Source organism: Kogia breviceps, chromosome 2, assembly GCF_026419965.1.
Source record: "Kogia breviceps isolate mKogBre1 chromosome 2, mKogBre1 haplotype 1, whole genome shotgun sequence".
In the NCBI taxonomy this organism is placed as follows: domain Eukaryota; kingdom Metazoa; phylum Chordata; class Mammalia; order Artiodactyla; family Physeteridae; genus Kogia; species Kogia breviceps.
The window spans coordinates 37,947,059-37,968,488 of record NC_081311.1 but is presented as its reverse complement, the minus strand read 5'-3'; the positions used below and the strand labels follow the sequence as shown (position 1 = coordinate 37,968,488).

The 21,430-nt window shown below is 38.0% G+C and overlaps 2 protein-coding genes across 2 annotated transcripts in view; one reads left to right on the top strand and one right to left on the bottom strand.

Annotated features, from left to right (window-relative positions):
• Positions 1-19,976, top strand: part of LOC131751626 (gastric triacylglycerol lipase) — a 54,179-nt gene extending 34,203 nt beyond the window's left edge. The window contains exons 2-10 of the mRNA XM_067025098.1: positions 7,069-7,177; positions 7,389-7,506; positions 8,041-8,239; positions 9,342-9,451; positions 13,108-13,244; positions 15,260-15,406; positions 16,366-16,437; positions 16,846-16,917; positions 19,740-19,976. Coding sequence (XP_066881199.1) covers positions 7,076-7,177; positions 7,389-7,506; positions 8,041-8,239; positions 9,342-9,451; positions 13,108-13,244; positions 15,260-15,406; positions 16,366-16,437; positions 16,846-16,917; positions 19,740-19,976 — 1,194 coding nt within the window. The 5' untranslated portion in view covers positions 7,069-7,075. The remainder of the gene's footprint in view (positions 1-7,068; positions 7,178-7,388; positions 7,507-8,040; positions 8,240-9,341; positions 9,452-13,107; positions 13,245-15,259; positions 15,407-16,365; positions 16,438-16,845; positions 16,918-19,739) is intronic.
• Positions 5,345-21,430, bottom strand: part of ANKRD22 (ankyrin repeat domain 22) — an 80,986-nt gene continuing 64,900 nt past the window's right edge. The window contains exon 6 of the mRNA XM_067025097.1: positions 5,345-5,402. Coding sequence (XP_066881198.1) covers positions 5,394-5,402 — 9 coding nt within the window. The 3' untranslated portion in view covers positions 5,345-5,393. The remainder of the gene's footprint in view (positions 5,403-21,430) is intronic.

Below are 21,430 nucleotides of genomic sequence, written 5' to 3'. Positions count from 1 at the left end.
TTAGCATTTTTGTTACCACAAGATAATTCTTTATCTTGTAAATTGTTTATTGGTGTTTCATTATTTTTTCAGGGGTTTTCTTTGCCCTTTCAATTGTGAATATTTCCTCTGCCTTTTCATTTACCTTACTTTCTCTGTCTCTATGAATTTCGTGGAAACAGTTAGCTATTGTGGTCTTGAGGGAGTGTTCTTATGTGGGAGTAACTATATGCAGACTGCATATGCCCAATGCCTTTGGTGGGAGAGCTAGATTTGATGTGGACACCAGTCATATCTTTCCTCAGGATGTGCTGGCAGTTATCACCCTGGTACCATGTGTAGCTGGTGATAGAGAAGCTAAAGGCTGTGTAGAGAATGAAGCAGGACTTCCTTTCTGCTCAGTGGCTGTCACTGCCCTATCGGGGACAGGGTCTACTCTCAAGTTGCTGAGGGTTGGGCTTGAGCTGGTTTTGTCCCCTTTAAGTGTGTGTTTTATCCTCTCCCTGTACTGGGACCTTTGCCCCAAAGGAGAAGAGTGCTGAAGCAAGTGGAGTGTGTGCGCTTACAGATGATGATCTGCCTGTGTAGGTGTCTGTGGTTCTGCTCAGATGCAGCCCACAATCACATCATTTCCCTAGTCAGAACTGCCCCAGATCTAGTGCTGCACTGTGGAGTGGAGTGAGCATGCCCATGTTGCTTGGGCTGGGGCTTACAGCGAGGCAGTCATGGGAAGTCTGGCACCCTGCTGCCATCAGAAGTCTGGGCTGCTTCTGGGGCGCTGCTTGAGTAAGAGCCAACAATGTAAAATAGTCAAAAGGGAAAAACATCCAGTTATAAGCTAAATAAATACTAGGAATGTAATGCAAAACATTATCAATATATCTAACACTGCTCTGTGTTATATATGAAAGTATTCAGAAGTTAAATCCTAAGAGTTCTCATCACAAGGCAAATTTTTTTTCCTATTTCTTTTGTTTTGAATCTGTAGGAGTTGATAGGTGTTCACTAAATTTATTGTGGTAACCACTTCAGGATGCATGTAAGTCAAATCATTATGCTGTGCACCTTAAACTTACACAGTGCTGTATGTGAATTATATCTCAAAAGTTCTGGAAGGAAAAAAATTAATTGGAAACTTCTTCTTTCTTTTCAAAGTAGAATTTATTCATTTCCTTATCCTTGCTCTCCTCCCTTCCTTCTCTTCTCTGAGTAAATAAAGCTTTAAAATCTTGTGGAATTCCCTGGTGCTCCAGTGATTAGGTCTCCACTCTTCCACTGCAAGGGACACAGGTTTGATCCCTGGTTGGGGAACTAAGATCTGTGATGCAGCCAAAAAAAAAAAAGAAAAAAAACTTAAAAACCTTTGTATAATGAAATAGGAAATGAATTAAAGTGACTTTTACACTGCTGTAGGCAAAAACTTTCAAATGTATATAACTTTATTCATTTCAAATCATTCCCTACATCTTTTAAAGTATGCATCTTAAATATACCAAGTTAAAATATCATCACAGTATAATTCAATTAAATACACCAACTCACAATCATATCTTTATTATGAAATGTTAGGACAATGGAAAGCTTATGCCTATAGAAATTGTGCTATAAAACTAGTAAAATTCAATCATAAAATGCTAAATCAAGCCCAAATGTGGTGTTGTCTTTTTGTGAAGTTAATATAATGGATCGGACAAGCATGTGTAGCTACCAGGCCAAACATCAAGGGTCTAGCTTTAAAAACCAAAAACATCAAGATCCAAGCTAATGGTTTAAACCACTTGGTGATGGTTGGCCATTCTACCTTATGTAACCATGAGAATGATTCGGGGTCCCATGGCTAGCTAGGATTTCAAGGCCATGTATAAAAATCCAGAATCTCCTCATTGGTTTATATATGTTTCCTTTTCTCAGTTTGAAGAAATTGGGCCTAGAGAAGATTGCCATCAAGGGGTCCAACCTTAAATCTCCTTGCTTTCTGAAACACTTGCCTCCTTTTCACTCTGCCCTCCACTACCCACCACCATCTGTCTATGGAAGATGAAAACTTAGCCAAGATGGGCCACAAATATTAGGTGTTGTCTAACTTGTAACTGTGTCCCATGAAATGTAAACACTCGATTTGCATTATACTATATTTTTATTCTTACATTCAGTTAGGTATCATTTTTCCCAATGGGATTGTGTAACTTCACCTCTGCCAACAAAGAATTCATGTCAAAACATATCAGATATGCCAAAATCTTATATAAGCTGACAATATTATCCTCTATCACATTGTCATTAACTACTTTTATTTTAACTAAAGCTGTTGAGAACATTTCAGTTTACTTTTCTAGACCCTGCCCCACAGGTGCTTGGAAAATTTTCTTTCAACCTTTTGTATTTTCTATGTCACCTTCTATTTTACTCTTCCCTACCTCTGATTCCCTCTTTCAACAGCTCCGGAATTCACTTCACGCATTATGCATCCCCATGGATGGCAGCCCTGGCAGGAACTCCCATTAGCTATTCAGTAGTTGTTTGAACACTTGTAAAAGTCTCCCGGATATTTCCATGCATTTGTGAGCATCCTAACCTTTAGCTCCTGAAGACACTGTTGTCCAAATCTACACAGACTACAAAGACTCTTCATATTACTGGTAATCCATTTGTTTATTTTGTATGGCAATAGCTTCTTTAGAAAAATTGCATGTGATCTCATTGAGATACAGTGAGGTCGTTCCCAGATACTACAATGTTTTCCCTAGTTGGCATTTTCAGGAAATCTGAAAATTGTACATCTATTGAACTGAACTATGGAAGTGATTGTTAGTGTACTTGCTTTCTGACTAGATATTAATTGGCACTATCCTGATAAGTTTTTAATATCCTTATTTTATTTTATCCTACAAGCAAACATAAAGTTTCTGGATCAGCAAGACTATTGTAGCAAGAAACACATCAGTTCCTCATGCCTCAATCTGTTCGCCTTCTGAAGCTGTATTATGATTAGGCCCATGGCACAAAGGATTTCTCTTGTGCCATAGGAGAAGAACCCTAGACTTATGAATCCAGCAGTTTAAATAGGAATAGGACAGTTGCTTAGTTGCCACCTCACCTCCTGGGAGAGGGAAAGAAAACTGCTCCACTGGAATGTAAATGGTTGGCTCCATGACCCAGAGTTTCGTCCATCTTTGAATGTGAACAAATTTTCTCAGGAAGAGAAAAGGGAAAGTCCCTACCACAGAATGAAAGCAACTGATTCCAGGGAAATAAGATTTATTACTCTTTGAATGGGAGCAAATCATTCTAGGTATAACACGTTTTAACTTCCAAGGCTTGTCCTTTAATTCAAGTTGAAGATTTATTTGCTCAGAAAGTACTAACTAGGCAGAAATATTAAAATATTCATTTCTGCAAAGTACCTTGTGTACACCGAGTAAACTTGAGTATAGGATCCGACAGCCATAGATATATTAGGTCAGAGATAAGTTAACTACAATCTCCAGATACTACTTTTAAATCTGAGAAGCAACTTAATCTTCATCTACTGAGCACTATCAGGCCACAGTACTGAGTTCTATACCGGGTAGTGCAGATTACACAGGTCTAGCATTTTGTAAGGACATATGTGTCATACCTCACCTTTCTGCTAAGCATCTCTTCTATAAACAAGAATATGGATAAATGAAAAAATGAACCATATCCTCTTGTGAATTTACTGCTTATGCAATATTTGACTTGCCATTTGGCAAATATGCGAGTTCACTGGAAATGCAGTGACTTCACATTTTTAGGAAAGGTCACCCAAAACACACACATGTAAGCTTATATATATGTGGGTATTTAGTGAAAGAGAGAAGGAAGAAGAGAATTAAGTTCTTCATTTACCTTCAAGAAAGCATTCAGTGTGGTGACAGTGAGTATGACTCTCTGGTGTTATAAAATTTACTTAATATACTTCAAAATTAATATATTGATATGTTTTGTGAACATTATTTCTACCTTAGGTAAAATATAATTTTCCATTGATTATATGTATATAAAATTTTTTTTTCTAGGAAGTTTCTTCTCTCTTTTTCTCCTTTGGGGCTTGGTTTCAGGATGTTTGAAAAAAAAAAAAGAACAAGCAACGTTCTGAATGTATAACAGGAACAGGCTGTATTACCAATGGGTTCTACCTCCTCACTATGCAGTTTCTAACTTGAAATCAAACCTGACTGTTTCTCAAACCAATATGGGTAGAATGGTACACTATTCACGATCTCTATGGGAAGTGGCAAGGAGTTTGAAAACATATTCACTATTTATTAACATATTCAGTATTTCTTAACAATGTATGTGGGGTATTTTGGAAAATTTCATTTATTTTAGTAATTCAAATAACATTCAAGGAATGTTTATGGTGTTTATAGTTATGAAAAAAGGCCAGTTTGGCAGGCTTGACCAGATTAGGTCCCTCACAGTCACCAATCCTAGTATCCGATATAAATATCATTCTCCTTCACTCTCCCCCTCTCACCCCTACCTCTTACCTTCCTTTCTGCCTTCTCTCCTAGTCTTCCTCTACCGTCAAAACCTGAGAGCTTTGAATTGAGCTTTTTACAGTCTTGGTCAAAACAACATACACAAATTTGTTTCTTAAGGAACAAATAATCCTAATAATCCTTGCTGAGGTTCATATAGTGAATGAGAAATAATTTTTATTTTAATTTTTGATAAAAAATAAAGGGACATAGGCGGCTCTTAGGAATAGTAGGAATAGTAAATTTAAATTTAATTTTAGCTGTTAGTTAGAAAGTATGAGGCTAACAAAGAGACTTATTAGGTTTGAGGAGTACTACTAATAGTATAATTAATTTTCATTTATTGAGCAGCAAATGTTTATGGAGCCAAGGACTGAGCAGGATGCTGTATAGCTACCTTGGTACCTAGTCATCCTTCTGTTTGACTATATCTAAAGCTTCAGTTTATCTATGGGATTTTAAGAGCAAGCACATAGGCCCTTAGTAGACCTGAAGTAGAAGGGAATGAGAAGTGCATGGACAGTACAGGTAAGAGAGCAAGTAGAAAGAGTTGATACTGCTGAACTATCACTACATTGTAGGTCTCTCGAAGGCAGAGAACATGCCATTCCTTCATGTATCCCTCAGGCTAACCTTTTCCTTGTCGAATAAACATGTCAAGTTCAGAGCAGAAGACTGCAGCTGTGGAAACTACAGCCACGTGGATGTGATGGTTTCAAATAGAGGGTAGGGGAAAATAAAAGTCTGAAACTTTGAAAAAATTACAAGGTTGCAAATGGAACGCAGTGGAGCATTTCCAAGGTCGGGGTGGGAGCAGGATTATGCTAGTGCAGGCATCCCTTAGGAAAAGTATCCATTAGGGAGAGGGGAAGAGTTGATCTCCATCTTCGCAGTAGGAATTGAGAGGAATCAGGACACCTAGAAGTTCAAAACAGAACAATGGTCACTGATTAAGTAGTATGCATCATGTGTAGTATAGTGAGTGAACAAGAGTTATTTAATAGGTCATCTTTGAATCCAGATACTTTAAGGCAATAATATAAAAATTTCTCTGTATTGTCATTGTCTGAGTAACATTTAATCTGCCATTCTGCGGGAATTAAAGGAAGTTCTTACATACAAAACAGACAGATTTCCCTGTTTTATTCACTTTTTCAAAAAAGACGATCATTCCAGGTCTTAATCTTCTCTCCCTTTTCTGACAGATGGTGTATCAGTTTCCTAGGACTGCCAGAACAGAGTACCACAACTGGGTGGCTTAAAATAACAGAAAATTATTGTCTTACATTTGAGGAGTCTATAAATCTAAAATCAAGGTGTCTGAAAGGCCATGTTCCCTCCGGAACATGTAGAGGAATCCTTCATTGCCGCTTCCTGGTTTCCAGTGGTTGTCCAGCAGACTCTTTGGCCCCTTGGCTCGCAGCTGAATAGCTTCAATCTCTGCCTTTATTGTCACATGGTATTCTCTCAGCGTGTCTCTGTCTTCACATGGCCATCTTCTTAAAAGGAGACCACTCATATTAGATTAAGTGTTCACCCTACTCCTGTATTTCCTCATCTTAACTCAAATTACGTCTTTAATAACCCTATTTCCAAATGCAGTGACATTCAGAGGTATTGAGCTGAGGACCTGAACATATCTATTTCTCGGGTTGTCAGGGGGAAACCAACTCAAACCATAACAGATGGTAAATGGTAGCTCTGACATCAAGGCTACAAGGGTAGGTTGATAAATAAAAGGTCCTTTGGGAAAATAGAATCATGTATAAAGCTGAATAAATTACCAGAATAGCAGAAGTATTGTAAAAACCTACTAATTGACAAAGTGATGAGAAACAAGGAGAACAATAGGACAAATAAGGTAATAAATGGAAAATCTATGAAGCAAATAGCAAGGCAGCTCAATATCATGACTTTATGTTAGATTGTAACATTTACTACATGCAAAGTTTTTTTTATTCTCCTGTCAATTTGTTTAGATTATTATTAAAATGAAGGTACAACATTTTGAAACTCAGGTAGAGATTTTACAGACACTCATAACTAAGGCTAGAAACCTGGTTTGAGAAATGGGTTGGAAGGACAGACAATCCTGGGAGGTGAGCAGACAGGACTACACTGGTGAGTCCATTACGATGGGGCACAGTGTGGGGCCGGACTCCTGCCCTCCGCCCATCCCATGCCCCAGCCCCCCAGCCCTCTCCCTGTGACAGGCAGGCCTGAGAGTGTCCTTCCCGTGGGTTTGATCACATGGGAATCCGCAGGTTCCAGACAGAAGTCAAAGGCCTTCCTTGATGAGGCCTTGATGAGGGATCCTGGACTGGACATGCCCTTTTCTGGGCTTTGATCTTCATCTGGGCACATGATGCATTCCACTGCAGGATTCTTTACACATCTGTCTCTCCTCTCACGATGTGGTGAGCTCTCTGAAGACAAGACCCTGTTGGATCTCATATACCAAGCACTGGATTCTCAGACCCGGGTTCTCCTGCCATCTGCCGGCCTTGCTCCCTCTGCAGCGAGCCCTTGTTCCCAGGCTCTCCTTAAACACAAACATCATGTGATAACTTTTTTCCCCTAATAGGTTGAAAATGTGGTGGCTACTTGTAACAATGTGTTTCATCCACATGTCTGGAAATTCATTTTGTTTCCTTGGAAAAATAGCGACGAACCCTGAAGCCAATATGAATATTGTAAGTTACTCATATCACTAATATTTTAAAAACAACACTTCCAAAGATATTGACACTATTGCTCTCATTAATTCTTTATGATTTATTATAAAGTCTGAAAGATTTCTTTACATAGTATGTGTTACCCCAACCAATAAGAAGTTCTATTTTAAGAATCCAAAGTGGCCAAGTATACTCATGAAGCTAAATGTTTTGTCTTTTCTGCGTTTAGAGTCAGATGATTTCCTACTGGGGTTACCGAAGTGAAATGCATAAAGTTATAACTGCAGATGGTTACATCCTTCAGATCTTTCGGATTCCTCATGGGAAGAATGATGCTAATCATTTAGGTAGGATTGGTGTGTGGGAAAAAAAATGAGTGTCTCCAATCCTGAATCAAATACATTCCAGTCAAAAATATTCTAATCGTAAAACACTAGATTAAGTTACTCAAAAAAACCCTGAACCACCTTGGTCTCTGAGATTAAGCTGAGGGTCTGAGTGATACCAGATTTACATCGGTTTCTCTGATGTGACGCACACTGGCCCATGATTTTAGTTTGTCGTGCTGGGTGGAAACTCAGAGCCCCTGAATAGAAGACCCACTTAATTAACATAATGCTGAATTTCCTTAGAATATAATTTTTTCAATAGCTTTTGGAGGTTTAATTGCATACAATCAACTGCACATATTTAAAGTGTACAATTTGACATGTTTTTTCATCTGAGAAACTGTCACCACAATTAAGATAACATATTCAGAAATATTCACCTCACCAAGCAAACTTTTTAAATTCTAGTCACATAAAAACCTGTTTCTATCTTCATGTTTATCTGAGAATAAGGAGTGAGTTTATAAAGGTTTTAACAATGTTCTTCTTTAGGTCAGAGACCTGTTGTGCTTCTGCAACATGGTTTCCTAGCATCGGCCACAAACTGGATTTCCAACCTACCCAACAACAGCCTGGGCTTCCTCCTGGCGGATGCTGGATATGATGTGTGGCTGGGAAACAGCAGAGGAAATACCTGGGCCAGGACAAATTTATACTATTCACCAGACTCAGCTGAATTCTGGGCTTTCAGGTAAAGAAAAGGGACGATTGAAAATAAATTTTGAGTTAAAAGGCATGGGTATTCACTGCTTCCAGTGCAGCCTCATTTTAACAAATTACACTCCAAATAGGAGAAGGAAGTCATCTTCATTCTAATCCATTTTTGGATTCTTCCTTACACCTCATTCCAAGGGTAACCTTTCCTCCAAACAGTCTGTGATCACAGTAACCACTGTTACGAGATTCCCTGAATATGCTTTTCCACAAGGAATGAGCGAAATGACTGAAGCAAGGAAATTTGCTGCCCGCAGCAGATTCTGAAGGAACATCCGCACGGATTACTAGAAGGTTAAACCCAGTTGGGGTTCATGAACAGCACCTGTCATCATCAGTATTCAAGTGGGGGTGGGGGAGACAATGAAATTCTGACACCATGGGGAGATTATCAAAGATTTCCTCTCACTGGCCGTCTTGTGCCTTATTCCTAGAAATTACTAATGCAAGTGGAGAAGAGAATTTGCCTGATGATGATGAGGTGCAAAGGTGCTCTTAGAAGTTCCAGGAAGTGAAGGAAACTCGTATGTCCCGAGTGTAGCGAGGAAGAGAGCGAGTGAGAGGAGAGGAGACTAGAGATGCTGACAAGGGCCAGATCAGGCCAGGCTGCGTAGGTCTTCGTGAAGGCCTTGGAGCTCATTCTAAGTGTAATGAGAAGCTTCTGGAAAGTTTTCAACAGGGGAGTGGCATAGCCTGTTCTCGTTTTCAAAGGGTTATTCTGGCTGATTTGTAAACAATAAAATAGAGCATCTGTTCATATTACATGGCAGTGGAACACAACATACAAATGATTATTAAATCTGACATTCAGGTTCAAGGGTAGAAGTATTCCCCAGCTACAGCTACTGTTGTGTTTGGATTAAATTGCAGCTGTAATGCTGTGTTTCAGAAATGATATCAGTTGTTTATGAGAAGCCACCCCAAAGAGTCCCTGACACTCACTAATAGTCTATAAGCAGCAATGCTTAGAGAATCTAGTTTTCTATTTTTCAAAGGAAACCTTACCTTAAATAGGTTTGACTTATAGAAAGTATAGCAAGGAAATACATTCAATTTTATTTTGTCTTTTTTTCTTGCAGCTTTGATGAAATGGCTAAATATGACCTTCCAGCCACGATCAACTTCATTTTAAATAAAACTGGACAGGAGAAACTACACTATGTTGGCCATTCCCAGGGCACCACCATTGGTAGGTAACAGCAGTTAGCAGGTAGTTTAGTTCATATAGACCCCTTTCCAGTGGTTATGCAGACATGCTGGTCATCATGCTAATTGCTTTCCATTCATTATATAATGTCTACAGCAACCCAATTATATAAGACCATTATTATTCCTACTATATATATAGTGAAACTAAAGAGCAGGTAAATAAATAGTTCATGTAAGGTAACACAGTTATTACAAATAGGGTAGCTCAGATACCAGGTCAGGAAATCTGACACCCAAGCCATTGCTCTGAAACTTTGTACCACACAGGCTCTGGTCTCAGTTTATTCCATTCATTCAACCATATTTATGGAGCACCTGTAATGTATCCTAAGACTACAGCAAAAATTAAATAGTTTAAAATCTCTGCCTTCCTACTACTTATACTCTGGCAGGAGAAGGTAGAGAAAATAATAAAAATTAAAAAGTAAAAGACATACTATGCTAGATAATGATAATACTATGAAGAGAAAAATAAATCAGGGGGTCAGATTAGGGAGCATCAGAGGGGTACACAGCAATTTTATATCAGGAACACCACCAAATACTTTCTAAGTAAACATGAAGGAAGTCAGTGAGCCAAGCTCATATTTGGGAGACTGATATTCCAGGAAGAGGGAACAGATAGCACAAAAGATTTGACGTAACAACACACGCAGCACATTCAAGGAACAGCAATGGGGCTGTTTATTGTGTGGATGAATCAGATTGAGAGAGACAGAGGTGAGTTGGGTGAGACTGGTGAGGAGGGCCGACTATTCAGGGCTTTTGAGGCTGTTGTAGGGATTTTTGCTTTCTCTCTGAGTGAAAAAGAAACCATAGAAAAGTTTGAGTAGAGGAGTTACATGATCTGACATGTTAACAGGATCCTTCCAGTTGTTGAAGGAAAACAGGGCTGGAGCAGAGAAAGCAGTCACTGAACTCTTACTGTAACCCAGGGGAGAGATGATAGTGACCTAGAAGAGGGGCTGGTAAAGATACCTGGTTAGGTTCTAGACGTATTTTATATACATATATATATATATATATCGAGGGGGAACCAGCAGAATTTGCTTATGTAATAGATATGGAGTGTAAGAGAAAGAGGAGTCATGGATGACACCATGATTTATGGCCAGAGCACTGGGATGATGGAGATGCCATTAGCAAAGATGGGGGAGACAGTAAGATCAGCTGAGGCGGTGTGGAGAGCAGGGGCTCAATTCTGGACCCACGTGTTAAGTGCTATTGGAGATCCAAGTGGAACGTCAAACAGTCAACTGTTGATACAAATCTGGAGTTTAGGAGGGAAGATTGTGCTGAAAATACAAAATGTGAATCATCAGTACATGAGACAGGATGCAATAACCAAAGAATTGAGCTCAGACAGAAAAGAGGAGGAGTCCAAGCACTAAGACCTGGGCCACAATTGATTTGGAATCAAGTGAATAAACTGTAAAATAATGGTGACTGTGGTGTAAGGGAAGCCAGGAATGTCTAGTGTTCTGGAAGACAAGTAGAGAAAGTGTTATTAGGAAAATACTGCAGTCAACTGTGGAAGAAGCTTTGATCAATCATGTGAAATGAAGTCTGAGAACTGACCATTGGTTCTGGCAACCTAGAAGCTATAAGGGAACCTTGCTAACGGCAACTTTGGTGGAATGGTTGGGACAAAAGCATAATCAAGGAAATTTAAGAGATCATGAGTGAAACTGTAAAGGGAAGAGAAAGGATGGAAGCAGAAGGGGGAAAAGGGTATTATATGGGAGAAATAATGGTGTATTTTTTATGCTGATCCTCACTGTCAGCTAATGACATTACTTCTTACTACAATTCTAAGCAATCTGAATGTCCATATATGGACATATTCAGCAAAGTGTATGAAATAGTTGGTAGAAGCCTGTGGAAGTTCTCTCCCCACTGCTTGTTCATCCTAAAGCATGGATCCCACTGGTAGAATTTGAGACAGAAAAAAGGGTCAGTAAGGAAGAGCTTCCCAATGTTTCTGTCATTGTGTAATATGTTATGGGCCGAAGGAGATGAGGATTTGTGCTTTTTTTTTTCTTTTTTAATAAAAGCACTTTTAGAGGAAAGGACCAAAAAGCAGGACTAGGCAAAGGGAGAAGTTGGGCAGTGATACAGTCCCCAAAAGTCCTCAGCCAGCTCTTATGAGATGGCTCTTCAGAGTCTTCATCAGTGGGACTAGCTGACTGGTCCTCTACCCACTTGTTGACCAGTCATTCAATGCAGGATGACCCAGGAAGGGACCTTGGGTTCTCTTGAGCAAATACAAAATCAAAAGTCTCCCTGCAGCTTCAGCTGAATAAATGCCTTGGACTCGAAGAGAAATCAGGGCAATGAAGAACAGCAACAAAACACATGGTTAACCATGGATTCAAATTCTTTGTTTAAAAAGTGAAAAATGTTCTAGATTCCTAGAATTTACTCCTTTTGTTTCCAAAACTATCCAAAATTTAACCCTTTTGGATGGAAATCTACCTCAACTTATGACCAATGCCCATGCTTTTTTACAAAGAACATGTTGAACATAGCTTAACTTTTTTTCAATGATATAGGGCTATAAAATGATTGCATTTAGCTGAAATGCAACAATTTCCTTAGGATTATTGATATCAATAGAACTGCTTGTCCTGACACAAAATAACTCCAACCTACCAGTCTCTTGAGTATTTAAATTTTGCACTTCTTTCATTTGAACTTCTTTTCATTCTTCTTTTTCACCATTGGATAGTTTGTCATTATGTCACCATACTCATAAATTTCGGAAAATTTTTTCTGCCTTCTAATTTACATCTTCCAATCAATTTGCCGTGTACTTGAAAGTTAGATAAGTATCCTTGATAGAATTGTGTCTAAAGTGGGATTAAGTTTATTCTGAGAAGTCACGTGTCCTGACCCTATATGGACCCACGGACACCCACTCAGGCTCCTTGCATTTGATTCTTGCTTACTGTGGGTGATCTGTTGGCTGATATCTGCAGAGTTAGGCATCCAGATAAAGAATCCCTCAATAAACAGAGTGCTTATTGTATATAGATGTTGGAATTATCTCGGCTTCTCATTTGTGAAGCATTTACTATGTGACTAGTTCCTGGTAAATACTTTACATGATTCACCTCAAGTACTTCCTAAACAACCCAAGGAAGCATTCGTTATTACATGCATTTTTAGATGAGGAAACTAAGGCTCTTAGAGTTTAGGTGACCTTTCCAATGTCACAAAGCTAATAAATCACAGAACCAGGTTTCAAACTCTGCTTGGACACATTTCAAATTTGTGCTTTAACCTTTCCACTTACATACCCTACTCATATTAAATGTTAATTATCTCATTGTTATGAGATTAGATAATTTTAAACTGAACCAAACCTGTTGTAATATAAATTATAACATTTTTGTTACCACATGATTATTCTAAAGTTGGCCTATTTTCTAAAATCAGATAAAAGAGTTTATTATAACTTTCAAAAAGTTCTACCCTCATGTTCCCCGAGAGAATCTATGAAAATAAAACAAATATACTAAAATCTGATCATTCTGTCGATTTCAGGTTGTCCCAGATGGCACCCTTAGTAAATCCAAAGTAATGTCACATTGTAAAGCACACACACACCTTTCACCTTTTGTTGTTCTTTTTCAGGTTTTATCGCCTTTTCTACAAATCTCACGCTGGCTCAAAAAATCAAAGCCTTCTATGCATTAGCCCCAGTTGCCACGGTGAAGTATACCAAAAGCCTGTTGACCAAACTTTCACTCATTCCTCCCTTCCTCTTCAAGGTATGTGATTCCCTTTAACTGGGTCTAAGATATTAAATTGTTTGTGGATTTCAAAGTGATGGAAAGAGAACAAACACCTGGTGGACAATCATGTTTATATTCAAGGATAGAAATTAACATGTTTATATTATTTCTTGAATAGCACTGACCATGGTTGAATCCCCATTATAGTTTATGAGATCCCCACCGATTTCTTATTCTCGATTACTTTGTGTGGATTAGCAATGCCTGGGAGAGTTTTTGCTCCTTCCATGGATGCTTCTTTACCAAGCACCCACACAGGTCTTCAAGGCTGTGATTCCCCCCCAAGACCAGGGAAAGGGAAATAAAATCAAAAGAGTCAAATGAAAAGCCTAAACCACCTGGTCCAAGAAAAGTGGGAAGAAGAAGGATAGGAAAGAAAAGGAAGGGAAGGGAAAAGGAGAGAGAGGGGGAAGATAGCAATGGTGAAGTGAGGCAAGGACTTGGAGACCCCTTACCATATACCCTTGGCTTTCCAAGCCTTTTCCTAAGAGCTCCTTCCTCTTTAAATGGGGATTTCATAGTGCAGTAGCATAGATTTCAATAAACTGTAAATATTATGGAGGCATACGTGGTAGCGAATTAATAATCTTTCCTTTTTACAGTGTTTAATCACTGACTTTTCCCACTCACCGAAACCAAAACATACACACACATACACAGTCTCCTTTAGGAGAACAGTTTACCTCAGGCTACAAAACTTAATGATGCCATTTTCTTCTGTGGTTGAGTGCTATTCTTTTTTTTTTTTTTTCATCAATTAACATGCATGCCTAAAATCTAAGAGATTTTATCTACAGACCAACTACATTTGTAAAGCTTTTACTCAAAATGTAAAATTGTGTGATGACCCTGAGTACAATGTTTACACGTTGCACTGATTCAGAACTTGTTTGTTTCTTACTCATATTCAGATTTTCTAACAGGCAATGTAGAGAGAGGTTTTTAAAAAAGCATTAGACCTTAGGTCAGAGGCTTGAGGCTTAGATCAAGATTCTAGCTGTAATCCAGTTCTCACTAGACCAAGATCCTGACTATTCATTAGCCTTATGTTCTCACGTATAAAATGGGGATAACAGGGTACAAACTACCAGTTATAAAATAAGTAAGTCACATGGATATATTGTATAGCACAAGGAATAGAGTTAATACTTTATGATAACTTTGTATGGGCTATAATTTTGAAAATACGGAGTCTCTATGTTGTACACCTGAAACTAACATAATATTGTAAGTCAACTATACTTCAATAAAAAATAAATTAAATAAAATGGGGATGGGCTTCCCTGGTGGCGCAGTGGTTGAGAATCCTCCTGCCGAGGCAGGGGACACGGGTTCGTGCCCCGGTCCGGGAGGATCCCACATGCCGTGGAGCTGCTGGGCCCGTGAGCCATGGCCACTGAGCCTGCGTGTCCGGAGCCTGTGCTCCACAACGGGAGAGGCCACAACAGTGAGAGGCCCGCGTACCACAAAAAAAAAAAAAAAAAAAAGGGGGATAACAAAGTGTCTACTTATTTTAAGAACAATTAGGGTGTGTCCTTTCCATTTTTAAACCACCAAGCCTCTTTGTCTTCTTAAAGGTTTTGCTGAAAATATGGCTTGGAAGTCATCATTTCCCCTCCTGATTTTTTTTATTATTTATTGCTGAAATCACACATCTTGGCACTTAATTATGATATTCTACCATGTTGTTTTATGAGTTTTTTCTCTAACTCCTATGACCCCAACTAGACTGTAACTCTGTGTCTTATACTTCTCAGCAGCCAATGCAGTTCTCAATGCAGCAACTAATACTCAATACTCATACCTGCCCTGTCCATTCCATATCTTTATTGTGGGGATTCAATGAGAGAGAGTATTTAAACCTCTTAAGACAACACATAGAAGTATGAAAATATAATGTCTATTCCCATTTGTACCAGTAAACAAGACAAATTAATGTCTTTTCTGCAGCTTGTTATTTGCAAATCTTTAATGATGCTTTTATTTTTCAGATTCTATTTGGTAACAAAATATTCTACCCACACAATTTTTTTGAAAAATTACTTGGTGCTGAAGTGTGCTCCCGTGAGATATTGGATGTCCTTTGTAGGAATGCCTTGTTTGCCATAACTGGATTTGACAATAAAAATTTGAACATGGTTTGTATGCATGGAAATTTCTATTCTGAATATTTTGAGCAACCCTCGCGATTACTTGTCTCATCATCACTTAGGAATGGTACTTTATTAGAACCAGGAGTCACTTCAGAATTCTGTCCATGATATGCAGATAAGCCCAAGAGAAATCACAAGTCATTGCTCCCAGTTTTGTTGCCTCCACGTTTCTTCCATCACCTCATTGTGCCCTGAAGTAAACAGCTTGTAGGAAAAACAAAAAACTCCCTACTCACTTTTAATCACCTGAATAATTGGTGTGACATTGAAGTTCTGTGAGGGGAGGCATTGAACCAAGTTGTCAGGTTCCTCTGTAGGAAAAATATGTCTAGATATTGAATAAATATTACTTTAAATATTTTTAATGCTGATAGTCATCTCCATAAACTTTCCAAAACTTATTTCAGAGCATTTATGTAAGATCTTGTCCACACTCTTTACCTTCTATTTCATTTGCTTCGCACCAAGTGGATGTTTAAAAGAACATATGACAAAACGCAGTATCAGAAAGTAGTTAAGAATATGGATTCAGGGTAAAAGGCTAAATTCAAATCCTATCTTTGCAGTGCACTTGAACTCCATCTTGATTTCCTTGTCCATGAAATAAGTTGTTGTGAAGATTAAATGAGCTAACATATGTAAAGTATATAGAACATAGTACAAAACAATGCTCATAGTATATCATGTTTTGCTACTAATAGTGTTATATACTGACAACTATTCTCCCTCAAAATTGTTTAGTTTAGTTATATACCCTCGAAATTAGCCCATATAAGCACAGTTTGCAAGCCATAAAGTGATGTACAACTTTTTTGCTCATATCCTGTCAGTAATGCTGCCCATAAAACTTGATCTGGATCAGAAAAAGTTAAGTCTTAGATGTTTGTGAGAAACTGAACATACATATAAGTGCGCATGTGTGTGCTTGTGTGTTTGCTTTCTAGAGTCGCTTAGATGTGTATCTAGCACATAATCCAGCAGGAACTTCAGTTCAAGACGCCCTCCACTGGAGTCAGGTACCATTTCAAGCTGCTAAAACGTTTTTTGTGGGCCTAAACCATTAACAATTTACTTAAAGCACAGTCTTAAAATATTCTGTCAAATGCTTCTAAAAGGGAATTTTTCTGGCATGTGACTACCAGATGAAAATATCTATCAATCCATGTGAGTGAAAATCCTACAAAAAACAGGTGCTTTGGGTAACAAGAAATAAATGATGATTATGACTTGAAATTATTTCAAGCAAAGCTGCATTTAAACTTGAATAAATTGTTGTGGAGGATTAATAGTCTATTTTTGGAATGAGAAAAAAAAATTTAATAATATTTAAATTAAAAGTAAACTACTTGGAAAAGTTGGCATTTATTATTTACATAGCCAAGTGACTTTTTAATTTCCTTGTGTCTTTAATTTCTCTACATTAGGCTGTTAAGTCTGGGAAATTCCAAGGTTTTGACTGGGGAACCCCAACTCAGAACCTACTGCATTATAACCAGGTAAGCATCTTAAGTTGAGGTTATTTGCATTTTGAAAGACAAAGATATAAAAAGTTAAAGATGAAATTACGATAACTTTGCAGGTATTTTCCAAAGGAATGTTGTTACCTAGACCTAGCCTTAAGGAAATTATAAAGTAGATGACTCTACCCTTTGAGTCTTTTTGTCATGTGGACCATCACACTGGTCTCTAATTCTTCCACTGAGCCTTCATGCTCCAGTGTCTGTGCTCATTCAAGCTGCCCTCAAAGTACCACACCACTGCAGTGAGAACCTCCTAGATCTTAATCACCCCTTGCTGCATTAGACAGATCTGCCCTGTATCCCAGACCCCCGGCATGCTGTCTTCTCCTTTCCAAAGTGCAACTAACTGTTATAATAAACCAATAACTCCGTTTTCTGGTTTTTTTTTTTTTTTTTTTTTTTTTGGCTGCTCTGCGAGGCTTACCAGATCTTAGTTCCCCAACCAGGGATCAAACCCAGGCTCTTGGTAGTGACAGTGCAGAGTCCTAACCACAGAACCGCCAGGGAATTCCCTAAACCAATAACTCTAACTGTTCATGGGATAGAGCTGGAATCTCTGGTCTTCTTAAACAATTTCCTATCCTTTGTTGATGGCCAGAGAAGTTTTCTCACCATATTCCCAGACATAAAAGAAGGATGGTATGCTTGCAGTTCAAGGCTGGAAATATTTTTCAGCAGACAAGAACCTTGTATGCAGGTAGATATATTGAGCATTCCTCCTACTTGTAGTACAAAGAAGCCAGGCTTTGGAGTCCATCGTACCTGAGGTTAATATGAGTTGAGACAATAACTTTTCATCTCTCCACCCAGACTCGGGGAGTTATTGACAGTAATTAATGGGTAATGTCAGCTCAGGATAAACTCTCAGATTGTCACAGGCTAATTTTGAATGAGAGAAGTACTCTGTGTTTTTTTGGTAATTCTTTCCCCTTCTACTTCACCCCACGTCCAATTTTTCCATCCAAGTAGTAAGAACCCTATTAATTTTCATCTGCTTCAATGACTCAGTATCTACAAGGGATTTATATCTTTTCACCACAATGTCTTTTGTGTGAAAAAGATGGCCCCGCCTCCTTGTTTTTACATCTCTGATGTCTTTAAAGAGGTTTTCTGAACACAATCAGATCAAACATTTGTTGTTAAGACTTTTCCCCCCAACCATCACAACCTCAAACCCCCAGACACAGACTCTATCTTTCTACTGGGCTCTAATAACAGTAATCAGAGACTCTGTCTTGAAGGGCCAAGTGGGGCATGAAACACCCACTCTCAATTCCATTCTCCCTTCAACCAAGCCAAACTCAAGATGGTTTCAACTGACTGAGGGAGTGACACTAATTAAAGAGCCGGAAGCTAAGTTCTGGAAAACACTTTGAATAGTGGAATATGGGTAAAGAAAAGTAAGTTTATTCTTATTGATATTCTCCACAATTTTCCCTTTTCTTCCACATATAAAGGAATATAGTAAAGTATTAAAATACTATGAAAAATTGCATATAATAAAATATTTTTCTTTGGTGAATTGGCTATTACATAAGGATAAAGAAAATATTCATATATTGGATTAGAATTCTTCAGAATATCATCTTTAAAAACTAACAAAATTCCCTGTGAACAGTGGGAAAATTAGCAGTGATTCTCTTGTCCCCTTGGCCTGCTTCATGAATCTCTTTAAAATCTATGTGTGAATGGAGATTTTGTAGAAATAGGAAATGGGGCTACTGATAGATTTTCTCAGAATTTGAACCTATATTTAGTAAAATCAGGCAAGTATTTAACAAATACAGCTCCTTAAATGAAATGATTACCTATGGAATGACTATACTGGGAGCCCATACAAAGCCAAAATAAATGACTCAGAGCATTTTGAGTAACTATTTGAGTAGAAAGTATCTATCACAGTTAAAATTCAGTCAGATTCACTTCCTTCAGCTTGAGTCGAAATCTAAGTTTTTACTTTGTAAGAATTATTATCTAAAGCCCGCCTATTCAAAGCATGGTCCAGGACCAGCAGCCTCAGTATCGTCTGGGAATGCAGAATCTAGGCTCTTCCTCCAGATATACTGGATCAGATTCTTCATTTTATTAAGATCCCCTAGTGATTCACAGGGCCTTTAGAATTTGAGAAGCACTGATTTAAAACACTGCATCCACGTTCCTCTGTGGATAAAGGTACCTCTGAGCAATAATTGTTAAGATTTACTTATGAAACTGGGTCATGCCACTTGTGACAACATGGATGGACCTTGAGGATATTATGCTAAATGAAATAAGCTAGACACAGACAGATAAATATTGTATAATCTCACTTACATGTGGCATCTAAAAAATAAAAAAAATTTAAAACCTCATAGATACGGAAAACAGATTGGTGGTTGCCAGAGGCATGGGCAAAATAGGTAAAGGTGGTCAGAGAATATGAACTTCCAGTTATAAAATAAGTACGACCTGGAGGTGTAATGTACAGCATGGTGACTATAGTTAATAATACTGTACTGTACGTTTGAAAGTTGCCAAGAGAGTATATCTTAAAAGTTCTCATTACAAATATATATATAAAAAAACTACATGTGCTGGTAGATGTTAACTAGATTTATTGTGGTCATCATTTCACAATGTATACATGTATGGAATCATTGGAGCGCACCTGCAACTAGTATAATGCTATATATCAATTATATCTCAATTTTTAAAAAACTAGGTTAGTTAATGATATCTAATCTACCCACTGAGTTAAGTATTGAGTTTCAAGTGCAGTTACTTATAAAAACTCTGATTATTTTCCTCTTGTGTTTTAGACCACACCTCCCAACTACAATTTGACAGCCATGGATGTGCCAATTGCAGTATGGAGCGGTGACAATGACCTGTTGGCTGACCCTCAGGATGTTGACCTTTTGCTTCCAAAACTGTCTAATCTCATTTACCACAAGGAAATTCCTACTTACAATCACCTGGACTTTATCTGGGCAATGGATGCACCTCGGGAAGTTTACAATGAAATCATTTCTATGATGGCAGAACATAAAAAGTAATGCTGGATTTAAAGAATTATTCATTTACTTTTCCCAAAATAATTTCTTCTCTTCCACATAGTTTTCTGTACTGTTTTAAATGCAATGTTTCTTTCTGTAATTCTGACTTTCAAAATATATTAGCATCAACAAACTTTTCATTGGTCATTTTTAATTGAAAAGAATTTTTTTTAATTAGATTTTTTTTTCACTTGAAAATTTATCTAGAAACTCTTGAGAGAACACAGTCTTGGGGAGGTGAAACTTCTCTTCCAATCTTCCCATTCATTTTATCTTCTAAACTCCAGGTAGATAATGAGCCGTGAATCATGGGTGTTGCCAAAAGACGGTCTTGGGCTTGAGTATTGATACCTCGTATGCACTCTTGAGATTGAGTAAATTGTTTTCTTTCTATTGTCTTTTGTTGCTAAAGCTCAGTCTCTCCATCTGTGCTATGGGGATATCACTTGCTCTTTTGCTTGTTAAACTCCACAAAAAGGCAAATTAGACTGTAAATTGAATTGAGGTCAGCTCACTTTCCCTTTCTAGGGAGAAAAGAACAAGGGTAACTTAGGAAGCAACAGGCAACCCCCAGTTCAGGAAGGTGGGAGGTAAAGGATTTCTTAAGCTCAACATTATTGACATTTTTGGACAGAGAATTTTTTTTATTGTCCTGGACATTGTAGGATATTTAGCATCATCCCTGGCTTCTACTTACCAGATGCCTTGAGTACGCACATTCCCCAAGCTGTGCCTCATACATACCTCTTAACTTGAACCATCATATTGTTGCTCACATTCCCCTCCAAAATTCTTAATTTATTTTGGGTTTACAAGTATGTATCCATGCTCTGTACATAACTCATAGGAAGACCAATATATCTGAACAGAGAACTGTGTTGTAATCTCAAGCCTACTAGATATAATACAATTCACATGTTTAAAAGTCAAGATATTCTAAAATTAAAAGATGCCTAAGCATGACCTAGTTTAACCCCATCATTTTCCAAGTGAGGATATTAAAGTTCATAAAGGTTGAGCACCTTAATAAAGGACGTACAACTGGCATTGTTAAAATCCAGACATTCTAGCCCAAGTACTCTTCTCTTTCTGCTGCACAAAGCTGATGTACATAGCTCTGTTGTACTTTCAAATTAAATATTTCTAGAGTTATCTGAGGGAGGCAATGGGGTGAGGTGGTGCTGAGGTTTTTTTAAAGCATTTTTCAGAGTAATACTGGACATCTGAGTTCCTAGGCTCTACACAGATATCTAGTATGAGAAAAATGCTGGTTGAATATGAGCTTTCTCTGCTAGTGTGAAAGAAAGTAGAAGTAGCTAGATAGATGTTAGAGTGAGAAAGAAGGAATAGAGGTGAGAAGAAAAGTAAAGAATGGAAAATATTAGAAGGTATTGACATATACATACTAATATGTATAAAATGGATAACTAATAAGAACCTGCTGTATAAAAAAG